At 37.5% G+C, this 12,090-nt stretch overlaps 1 protein-coding gene across 1 annotated transcript in view; it reads left to right on the forward strand.

Annotated features, from left to right (window-relative positions):
- Window positions 1-963: 963 nt before the first annotated feature.
- The window catches only part of KNL1 (kinetochore scaffold 1), a 55,176-nt gene continuing 44,049 nt past the window's right edge, over window positions 964-12,090 (forward strand). The window contains exons 1-4 of the mRNA XM_081127862.1: window positions 964-1,331; window positions 7,771-7,823; window positions 8,703-8,742; window positions 10,178-10,237. Coding sequence (XP_080983988.1) covers window positions 7,789-7,823; window positions 8,703-8,742; window positions 10,178-10,237 — 135 coding nt within the window. The 5' untranslated portion in view covers window positions 964-1,331; window positions 7,771-7,788. The remainder of the gene's footprint in view (window positions 1,332-7,770; window positions 7,824-8,702; window positions 8,743-10,177; window positions 10,238-12,090) is intronic.

A 12,090-nucleotide genomic window follows, 5' to 3' on the forward strand; every position in this document is an offset into this window, starting at 1 on the left:
CCAGACACTTCCAGTGCTTTGTATTTTCAGAACTTCTACAGCTGAAGGTTTTCCTTTGAGAAGAGAATCCACTCACTTTTTATTTGTAGAGACTGAACACATTGATAGACATCTATTTTCTATTGGAAGTCATCATTACAAGAAGCAGACAAAACTCAGAAAAATGATGCCAGCTTACTAGTTTTTAGAGAGGCTACAGCACTAATGGGTAATTTAAATACTGTCTGGCAAGAGCTGGGGGAAACTCAGGGATCGAACCTGCCCGCTTGGCATTTGAGGAGGACGCTCTAACCATTGATACACCCGGACAGGGAAGCAGCTAAGAATTTGAGCAGCTTTATTAAAACTTCATCTCCTGGGTCGAAACTAAGAGTATGCTTGTCTAAAGCAACAGGCAATCGCTCTTTTGTTTGATTTGCTTTAGCAACTGCATCCTGTATCAGGCGCTCCTGAACCAAAATACGAATTGCCTTAACCGCGTAATCACCACGACTCTGAAACTGAAGGTTAGCTAAAGCCGTTACAAACCAGCCTTAAAATCAGGGTTACATACAAGTTGATCAGTGGCTCTGCATTTTTAGCTGCATTGTCAACATTCCTTCCCTTTTCTTTATTGTGAGCTCAGAATGCTCCAAAAGCTGTCTTTTAAAAAAATACCTCAAATGTGAGATTAGCGGTGCTAGAGTAAATAGATTAGTACACCACAACGGGAGTCTATTTAACTGTTTCATTTCCGCAAATAAATTTATCTATTTAAATCTGAAGCAAAATGCCACCTCCGACGAGGATGGGATTCGAACCCACGCGTGCAGAGCACAATGGATTAGCAGTCCATCGCCTTAACCACTCGGCCACCTCGTCCCAGAAGCCTACCTCTTCCTGGTAGCTATAGGGAGTAATACTAGGGGGGATGTGACGCAATATTATCACGGCCGCCATTTTGTACGGAAGCAAAGAGCCGATCTTTTTTACAGCAACTAATCAGAAGAAGATGGCTGCTCCCACGATATGGGGCTTCTGCTGCGAGAGAAACAAAAGAAAACTCGGTAGAAAATGAGAAACCTTGAAGGATATAAAATTGGCATACAGGCCGGAAAGGAAGCCGGGTTAAAGAAGCCCGGAATGGGGTTGCTCCGACGTCTAAGGGGCGGGGCTGACGCATAGAGCTGCTTTGCGCTTGCGCATCGTCTAGGCGGTTAGATTTGAATACTGCCCGGAGGCAGCCTGGGCGCTGTGAGGAGACGTCGAGAGGCGTTGGTGAGCTGGTCCTCTAAGGACTGCAGTCCCCAAACAAGTCTGAGGAGAATTTGTCAAACAAGAGGCTACAGCAGGTAAAGAGAATTACCCTTTCGTCCTGGGCTCCTGGCGCGGGGTGGAAGGGCTTCAGGTTTTGGATGAGCGCTTTGAAAGTCCACCCGTGGAAGGTCGGGGACGCTCCCTCAGCCAGGCGGCCCACGACAGCGCTGGGCCCAAAGTGGGGCTCTTTCTTTCCTCGCCTGGGCCTGCACCTTGTGCCGCCTCCCTCCTCCCCAGCACTTCCCATCCGCGCCTGGCCCCCCTGGGCCGGCTCGGCTGGCTCGGCCGCGGCGCCCCGCGGTCTTCTGTCGGTGCTCCCTGGACTCTTCCCCTCCTTAGGGAGCTCTCGGTTGTTTGTGTTTCCGACTCAGTCTTGTCTTAACTAGAAATGAAGTGACAGCAATAAGTGATTTTAAACGCTCGGCTTGTCGTAGTTTGTTTACAGTGTATGGAGTGCTAGCAGCACTGAACGAACTTGCGGTTTCCTGCGGATAAAATTAACATTAGCAAGTAAGCTGGTATTAGTACGCCACAAATGGGTTTTTTTAAGTCTTTCTCTGTCCATTATTAGCTCATAGTTAAAGCCCCTTTTCTTGCTGTTAATCTCCATACTAGAGTTTAAGAAAAAAAAAATATTTAAAAATTGCCAATTGGAATTTTAAAGATAAATTCATAGAGCTGTCAGAGAAGACTAAGCAGAGCTTACTCTAGATATTAAGATTGAAGTTTTCATTTCAATTGAATTGGATCAATCGAATTCTTCAGATTATTTATTGGGTTCCTTGTTGTCTTATGCTAGGGCTGGGAGCAGATGATTCAGAGTCTCTAATCTATAAGAGTTTGTTACAGTCCAGAAAGGGAGATAATATACACAAATAACTATAATACAAGACAATGCAAAGGATTGTAGGACATATTAAAATTGTATGGGAGCACAGAGAAGGAAGACCTTATTTGATACCTCTTCATGGAGAAAGTGGCATATGAGGTGTACCTTGAAGGGAAGAATGATTTTTGGAGGTAAATACCTAAGATTTTGCTAATTGAAGGTTGAGTACAAAGCACTATAATTCTTCTTGACTATGTGATGGCTGGAAATATTTATAAGATGTCAATGAGATGAAAACTGAGTAAAAATGTTTGGAATGGTAGTATTAATGATATGTTTGATGATACATAAGAGACTGTATTAGATACTCTAGATATTGATAGGACTTTCAGTGATAATGGTAATGTTTTATATCTACACTGTTCAACTCCGTGCCCATTAGTCACATGTGACTATTGAGAACCTGAAATGTGGCTATTGTGACTGAAGAACAGAATTTTAAATTTTATTTTAATTAACTTAAGCTTATATAGCTACTGTATTGGACAGCACCGGTCTAGAGCCAATATCAGTGGACACTATGGAACATATTAACTCTAGTTATTGGTAGTGTAAATGCAGGAGTGGACAAAGAGCCAGAAAGTAAATATTTCAGGCTTTGCAGACTACATGGTCTCTGTCACATATTCTTCATTTGTTGTGTTTTGTTTTCTACAACCCGTTCAAAATGTAAAAAAATACTCTTAAGGGCCCATTTGGCCCAGTAGCCATAGTTTGCAGACCTATAGATTATTCAGACTAGTAGTTCCCAAACTTTCTTGGCTCATGGTGCCCTTAGGCCAAAAGAAATGCTTGTGGGTTCAATTTGTTAAATAGTTAGGTCCAGACAACTTAAAAAGTTGTTACTGCCGTAGCTGGTTTTGCTCAGTGGTTAGAATGTTGGCCCTCAGACTGAAGGGTTTCGGGTTTGATTCTAGTTAAGGGCAACATCCGTTACAGGCTCTATCCCTGGCCCAGGTTCGGCAGTCAACCAATCGATGTGTGTCTCTCACATTGATGTTTTTTCTTTCTCTCCCTGACACTCTCTGAAAAACAATGGAGCCCAGCCGGGCGTGGCTCAGCGGTTGAGCATCGACCTAGGATCCAGGTGATCAGGGTTCGATTCCTGGTCAGGGCACATGCCTGGGTTGCGGGCTGCAGCCAAACAATGACTCTCTCATCATTGATGTTTCTGTCTCTCTCTCTCTTCCTCTCTTTTCCTCTCTCTGAAATCAATAAAGATATATACAAAAAAAACCCACAAACTTTAAAAAAAAAAGAAAGAAAAAAAAAAAGAAAAGCAATGGAAAAAAATATATACTCCGGTGAGGATTAAAAAAGACACACAACTTGTTATTAAGTTGAAACAAATGTATGTCCTAACTACGTAGTAGCCATTTGAAAAACATAATAATATGCATACATTGAAGGAAAATATATTTTAATTTTATTCTTAATAATCACAATTATTTATTAATTAAATATGTGTGCCTGTTGAACACTGCACAACTTCTCAAATCTTGGAATCAGATTGGACACTGCCTCCCTCATTTCTTATACCACGTTGATGAAAAGAACTGCTTTGTATCACAGCATCTGCCAAAGACCCAGCTTTGAAATAATATGTTATCAAAACTAATGTAATTTGAATGGGTACTATTTTGAGCTAGTAGTTCACACAGTGTGTGACATGTTGAGAACTGCAATTTCTCACAAACTTTAAAATATCTCAGTACACCTCTGTAAGTATGCTGTAGCACCCCTGCTTTCCAGGTCCAGTTTTGGAACCAATCAATAATCAACTAATGTGGCAGTGATCAAGAGTTCAACCATAACCGCACATTTTATAAATGAGGCTTAATATGGGAATCTAGGGCCTCCTATTTCTGTTGAAGCTGGAACTTACAGTTATGTGATAAAAAGAATATTTTAAAAGGGAGACTTTAATAATTTTTAAATCTTATCACTTAATTAAGTGCCAGTTAGTCTATAGATTTGACAGGAATGATGCTCAATGATAGTTTCAAACAGTGAAGATGTTTAGGTGATTCTGATTTGATAGTATTTAATATTATTATCTGTGAATTTGAATATGTCACTGAAGTTTAAAATATTCCCAAAAGGAGAAAAAATATGCAAGTCAGTGGTCATAAAGGTAATTTTAAAGAATTGTTTTTTAATAACTCATTCAGCAAATTAATACTGTGCTAGGTTCTCAGACTATTAATAGTGAACATAAGAGACACCAGCCCTATTCTCATAGTTTACTGTTAGGGCAAGTGTAGTTTGGGGAGATAACAGAAATAATTAATTTACGAAACAGACTTTTTTAAAAAAAAATATATCTTTTTTTATTTCAGAGAGAGGGAGAGAGATAGAAACATGCCTCCAACTGGGGATCGAGCCCACAACCTGGACATGTGCCCTGACTGGGAATTGAAGCCGGATCTCCTGGATCCTAGGTAGATGCTCAACCGCTGAGCCACACCCGGCCGGGCACATAACAGAGTTTTAAATTACAGTGTGGTAATGCTACAAAGGAGACATACACAGTGTTACAAAGAGTGCTTTTCTTGTCTTTCTTGCCAAGAGAGAATATCAAATATAAATTCAGTGACTCAGGAAAGAGCTTTATGTGTGCAAGAATAGAAATGCTAGTGTGGCTAGCTTAGTGAGTGAGGAAGACAGTGGTATGAGATGCAGTATGAAGTCTGAGAGGCAGACAGGGACCAGATCTTATAGAGCTTTGGTAGGTCCTGGTAAAGAGTTTATCTTGATATGATGGGAAGCCACTGAAGGGTTTTAAGTAGGGGAAGATAGCTGCCTAGTATGAGGAAAAAGGATTAGAGGGGGATAAGAGTGAAAGCACGGATACCAGTGAGGTAGATATTGCAATATTGTACATGAGAGATAATGGTAGCTTGAACTATGGTGGTAATACTAAAGAGAAGTGAATGGATTTGGGATATATATTGGAAATAGAACTATTAAGACTTGATGGTGGATAAGAAGTGGAAATGGTTGTCATACTTCTTTGATCTCTCTTTTATTGATCTTAGAGAGAGGATGGGAGGGAGGGAGGCAGGGAGGGAGGGAGGGAGAAACATCAATCCTGCAGTCTAAGTATGTGCCCTGATCGGGATTCGAACCTGCCACCATTTGGTGTACTGGATGATGCTCTAACCAACTGAGTCACACCTGCCAGGGCATACTTGTTTGGTCTCAAAGGGAACATTTTTAGAGTTTCACCATTAAGTTGATGTTTGCTATTGTTTTTTAAAATAGACATTGTTTATTAGATTAAGGGATTTACTTTCTATTCATAGTTTGCTAAGTTTTTCTTTTCTTTTGTTTTAAACACAAAAGGATGTTAAAGTTCATCAAACTTTTTTTTATTGGTTAAGGTGACTTTATGATTTTTTCATTTTAATCTGTTAGTGTGATTAATTATAAAATTAATTTTCTAATGTTTAACCAATTTTGCATTTTTGGAATAAAACCAACATGACCACGATATATCCTTTTTACAAATAGCTGGCTCCTTTTTGCTATTTATTTAGGATTTTTATATTTATGGTAGTGAAATTGGCATGTAATCTTTTCTTTCTTGTACTGTATTTATCTGGGTGTGGTGGGGTAGGGTTGGTGTTTTTATGTGTTAGATGGAGGTGGTTGCAAGGAAAGAGCTTTTTTAAAATACAAAATAATTAACTTAAAATAGTGAAAGTAGTTGCTTTTGGGAATGAGGAAATTGAAGATGCTTTAAAAAAACTAATTTTGTAAAATCAACTTCTTATATTATGTACAAAAAGCTAAAATTTAAAAATATTACTTTAAGTAGATATGGGTTTTACCTGTGAACAGGAAGTAAGTGAAACTAGAAGAATGGATGAGCAAACTGAGAAAGTAATAGAGAACAAAAGGGAGAGGGTCAGAGATAAAATCCTAGAAGGTGCCCATCATCTTATCTTTATGGATAGCTGATTGAATAAATTGATTTTAAAAATAAACAGCCCTGGCTGATTTGGCTTGTGGTTTGAGGGTCGGCCTGCAGACTTTTGGATTCCAGCCAAGGACATGTATCTCAGTTGCAGGCTCAAACCCTGGCCCTGGTTGGGGTGTGTGTGGGAGGCAACCAATTGATGTGTTTCTCTCACATCAATGTTTTTCTCTTTCTCTCTCCCCCCCCCCCACTCTCTCTGAAAAGCAATGGAAAAAATATTCTCAGGTGAGGATTAAAAATAAATAAATAAATAAACAAACAAACAGACTTTTGCCCTGGCCAGTGTGACTCAGTGGTTAGAGCTTTGCCCTCGAACCAAAGGGTCTTGGGTTCAGTTCCCAGTCACGGGCATGTATCTGGGTTGCAGGTTCAATCTCTGGTCAGGGGACATTTGGGAAGCAACCAATCCATGTGTCTCTCTCACATCGTTGTTTCTCTCTCTCTCTCTTTCTTTCTCTCCCTTTCTCTCTCCCCACCCTCCACTCTGTCTAAAAAAGTAAAAAATAAACACTTTTATTTCAGCTTGAATTTCAGATGCATCATAAAGAATTATTTCCTCATTTGTTTTTTGTTACATATGGTGAAAGCATCTAAAATAGGATATCTTTTAAATAATTGGGTTTTTACTTATTGCTAAAAATAACATTGATTCTAATCATTTGAGTATATGGTATTCATTTAGTGTTGTGATATATATGCTAATATTGTTGAGTCAAACCTCTAGTATTCTTTTTTTTTTGAAATGGAATTTTTTCTTACCCAGGGATGAAGTTCAAAAGTTAATGCATAAAGTAAAAATCTCTTATAGTAATGGGTAGATAGGACCAATTGAGGAAACCTTAGGTTATGTCTTATTTCACACTTTTTCCAAGACAATCACTCATTGAGTGGAATAGTAAGTGTAATCAGCTGCACTATTTAAAATGTTATTTTCGTGTCTTAAAATAGTTTTGCTGAGTACTTATAGTTATATTTTCTTAAGATAAATACACATATTATGCAAAACCACTGTTTTGAGCCCAGCCAGCATGGCTCAGCGGTTGAGCATCAACCTATGATCCAGGAGATCAAGGTTCAGTTCCTGGTTAGGGCACATGCCCAGGTTGCGGGGCTGGATCCCCAGTAGGGGTGTGCAGGAGGCATCCGATCAATGACTCTCCCATCATTGATGTTTCAATCTCTCTCTCTCCCTCTCTCTCAAATCAATAAAGATACATATATTTTTAAAAACTTAAAAAACAACACTGTTTTGATACCTAATTGACTGTATTTTGGAATTGAATTATTATGTATCCATAAACTAGGGCAAACTTATTTGAAGCACTAAAGTCTATATTATCCCATTCAGAGTTAGTCACTGATTTTATCTTAAATATGAGAATTTTCCAGGAGTATTGATTATAATAGAGTAGTACGTAGTTTAAACTCCTCAAAATTTCTTATCTTATGGCCCTGTAATGTAGCTTTCCTTCCTTCCTTTTTTTTTTTTTTTTGTCTTTCCCCAGAAAGTAATAGTGAAGTAAAAATTCTGCTCTTAAGCTCTATGGATTGTACTTTCTCTTCTTTCTTTCTCACCTTTTCTAATATTGTGTGTTTATTACAGAACAGGTTTTCTTCAAAAATGGATGGGATGTCTTCAGAAACTAATGAAGAAAAGTAAGTTCATGCAATGCCTCTAAAAATGTTGAACTTTATCAGAGAAAAGATACGTCTTCAACTAGTAAGACCTATTGACTTTATAACATTTACTTCTTTTCCCTGGAAGAGAATGGAAAAAGATTTCAGAAGTTATCAATAGGTTTTCCTTGCCATATTTTTATATAAATTCATCCAGAGTCAAAACAGAGAGGCTTGAGAGACCACGTCTCATCTCTTCAATTTAAGGTTGAGAAAATTGAGGAACAAGGAAATGAAATGATTTGTCTAAAGTTGGCATCACAAACTGGTGGCCTGTTTGCAATCAGAGATAGAATTTTTTTTCCTAAGCAGTGTTTTTAAATTTTTGAATTAGTTGCAAAATTCCAAAATTTCAAGATTTCATATAACAATTAGATTTTCAGCTTCTCTTGAAAAATCAGCTGTGGCTAGACGGCTTATATTTATGCTTGGCAACAATTAACCTGAGCGCAGCAATGTCTATGACCTTTAGACCAGTTAGGAACTCTCCATTATGGTCCCCACCCCACCTATTTTTCTTGCACTTACTAAAGTATGTGTTTAGCCTCTACAGGCATTTGAATTTTCAAAACCTGTACTAATAAAAACCAGAGTTAGAGTCTCTTGATTTATAGTCCATTTATCTTATAATTGTATCTCTGTAAATATTTTAAATTATGTTGTACTGTGTTTTAAGAGAGAGTATTGTAGTATACAATATGTATTTTAAAACACTGATTTGGTAAATATTGAATTTAAAGTGTTATAAATTTTGCTAAGTGAAAGTGATGGCCAGTTTAAAAGCATGTAAAGGATACTGTGGGCTTTTGAAAATTCAGTCTTTTTTCAGTGTATAAGTAAATTTTTTTTCTTTTTCAGTGACAATATAGAGAAACCTGTTAGAAGACGACATTCCTCAGTAAGAAACGCTTATTTAAGTTAATTGTTTACGTTTTTTGAATGATGACTATATACAACAGTAGTTTTGACTATGGCATCATCATCCCACCCCTACTGTCTTCTGTTGCTCTCTGGATAAAGATTCATATTTAATCTGATTACACAATTCTATAAATATATTAAAATTTTTATTTTATTTCATGGTAATTTTAGAAATTGAATGCTATGTAAATGATACTTTAATATAGCTGTTTAAAAATATACAGTGGTACCTCGGTTTTCGAATGTTGTCCGTTCCAGAAGACCATTGGAGTTCTGAAACGGAAAACAGAGACTCAGCAGCCTACAGATAGGCCTCAGGATCTTGCACTCAGCAGAAGCTGTGTGGCATATTCAACTTCTGAGGTGTGTTCCAAAACCGAAGCATTTACTTCCGGGTTTACGGCATTCATAAACCGAAATGTTAGACAACAGAGACGTTCGAAAACCGAGGTACCACTGTATTTAAACTGCCCAGCCGGTGTGGCTCAGTTGGTTGAGCATTGTTCCATGCACTAGGAGGTTGCTGGTTCAATTGCCAGTCAAGGGCACATGCCCAGGTTTTGGGCTCTATCCCTGGTAGGGAGCATGCAGGAGGCAACCCATCGATGTTGTGCTCTCATATCGGTGTTTCTATCTTTCTCTCCCTCTCTCTCTAAATATCAGTAAATTGCACTTTAAAAAAACAACATATATGTGTGTGTGTGTGTGTGTGTGTGTGTGTGTATTTAAACTGGTGTACAAAGCTGTAGCAAGACACAAAAATATCCAACTTCAACTGATCTGAGCTCAAAATTTATTTGGTTATGAAATTGAAAAATCCAAAGATAGAATGACTTTAAACATGACGTACTGACCAGGGATTCCAACAATATCATCAATACTAGAATTTCCTTTCACTTTTTCTACTCTGGCTGCTTTCTTTGGGCAATCTCCATTATTAGACAGGCTCTCCATGCTTACTACTTCCAGATTCAAGTCCTACATGGAAAAACAGTGTCTGTATCCTCAAGATAAAAAAACAATCAACTCAGAATTGAATCGTTTGGCTTGATTATCTCAATAAAGGTCAAGTCCTCATTCCTGAACCAATCACTATTGCTGAGAGAATATCATGTGCAGATTGTTCTAAACCAGGGCTACATGCTGTACCCTAGATTCAGATGGAACTTCACCCAGACCACATGAGATCAGATTTGGGAAAATAATTGGGGAAGGTGGGCAGGGAGGGAGAGGGGAATAGATACCAAATATTTAAACGAACCACAAATCATAGTATGGAACAGTATGAATTTGAGGAATTTGAGAGGTTTTTACAGGAATTTTAGCATCTCTACCTTTCTATTCATGGTATAACTTGAAATGAACTGATTATTAATAGATATGCTGGATTTTCTTCAATAATTCTCTTCTAGATTTTGAAACCCCCAAGGAGTCCTCTGCGGGACCTCAGAGATGGGAATGAAATAATTCAGGTAAGTTTCTAGTGCAAATGCTTTATAGATGACTATTTTCAGTAATATTGTTAATAGTTAGGAACTTTGTTAGCGATATGAAGAGAGAACATCATAAATGATTCTCAATTGGATAGGAATAAGTAAGCATCCCATGGCCTTCAGGTTAAAATCCAAACACTTGAGTAAGCTGGCACTCATGATTTTTTAACCCCTATTTACTTTGCAGCCTTCTTTTTTGCCACTCTCACACATATATCTTACCATTTGGAATTGCTTACTATTCCCCAACTAAGACATGAACTTTGAAACCTGCAAGTATTTACATATGATGTTTCCTCTGCCTAGATGGCTAGTTCTTCATTCTTCTTTTTTATCCCAACATTTTATTTAAACATACTGAAAGTAGAATTTTATAGTGAATGCTCATATAATCATCACCTAGATTCTACAATTAATATTTTATCATACTTTGTCATACATCTGTAGCCCTCTTTATTTGGTAATTCCTATTTGTCTTTCAAGACTCAGCTTTGGAATCACTTGTCTCAGAAAAATCATCCTCTACACCTTCTATTGTAATTGTTATTAATGTCCTTTCTAAATTGAGAGCTCCCTAAAGGCAGGAACTTCATCATGTGTTTTTTAAATTTATTGTGCCTGATACATAATGGCTTTTAGTACATTTTGTTGATTGATGCAATGCAAATAGTTTTGGAGAACATATAACTCTGAGTGCTCATTCTACTTTGGTCTCCTTAATCTTTCTTTTTTTTTTACTTTCCCATTTTTTCTTTTTTTAAAATTTATTACAGTTTACATTCAATATTATTTTTTATTTAGTTTTATGTGTACAGCACAGTGGTTTGACAATCATAAAGTTCACAGGGTGTTCCCCCTGATATTTTCAGTGCCAACCTGGCACCATACATAGCTATTACAGTGTTATTAACTGTATTCCTTAAGCTGTACTTTACATCCCTGTGACTGTTTTGTAACTGTCAATTAGTACTTCTTAATCCCTTCATCTATTTCACCCAGTTCCTCAACCCCCATCCCCTGGCAACCATCACTCTATTCTCTGTATCTGTGAGTCTGTTTTTGTTTTGTTTATTTTGTTCTTTAGATTCCACATATAAGCGAAATTATATGATATTTGTCTTTCTCAGTTTGACTTATTTCACTTAGCATAATAGCCTCTAGGTTCATCCCTACTGTTGCAAATGTTAAGATTTTATTCTTTTTTATGGCTGGGTAATATTCCGTTGTATATATGTGTCACAGCTTTTTTATACACTCATCTACTGATGGGCTTTTGGGTTGCTCCCATATCTTGGCTATTGTAAATAATGCTACAGTGAACATAGTGGTGCATACATTCTTTCAAATTAGTGTTTTGGATTTCTTTGGATATATACCCAGAAGTAGAATTGCTGGATCATAAGGCAATTCCATTTTTAATTTTTTGAGGAACCTCCATACTTTTTTCCATAGTGGCTGCACCAATGTGTATTCCCACCAATAGTACATTAGGGTTCCCTTTTCTCTACACCCTTGCCAACGCTTGTTTGTGGATTTATTGATGATAGCCGTTCCAACAGGTGTGTGAGGTGATGTTTCATTGTGGTTTTAATTTGCCTTTCTCTGATGATTAGTGATTTTGAGCATCTTTTCATATATCTATTGGTCATCTGTATGCCCTCTTTGGAGAAGTGTCTACTCAGGTCCTTTGCCCATTTTTAAATTGGATTATTTGATTTTTTGGTGTTGAGTTGTATGAGTTCTTTACAAATTTTGGATAGTAACCTCTTAGTATCATTGGCAAATATGTTCCTTCCATTCGGTAGGTTGTCTTTTTATTTTGTTGATGTCTA

This window comes from Miniopterus schreibersii (assembly GCF_964146895.1).
Source record: "Miniopterus schreibersii genome assembly, chromosome: 1".
NCBI lineage: Eukaryota > Metazoa > Chordata > Mammalia > Chiroptera > Miniopteridae > Miniopterus > Miniopterus schreibersii.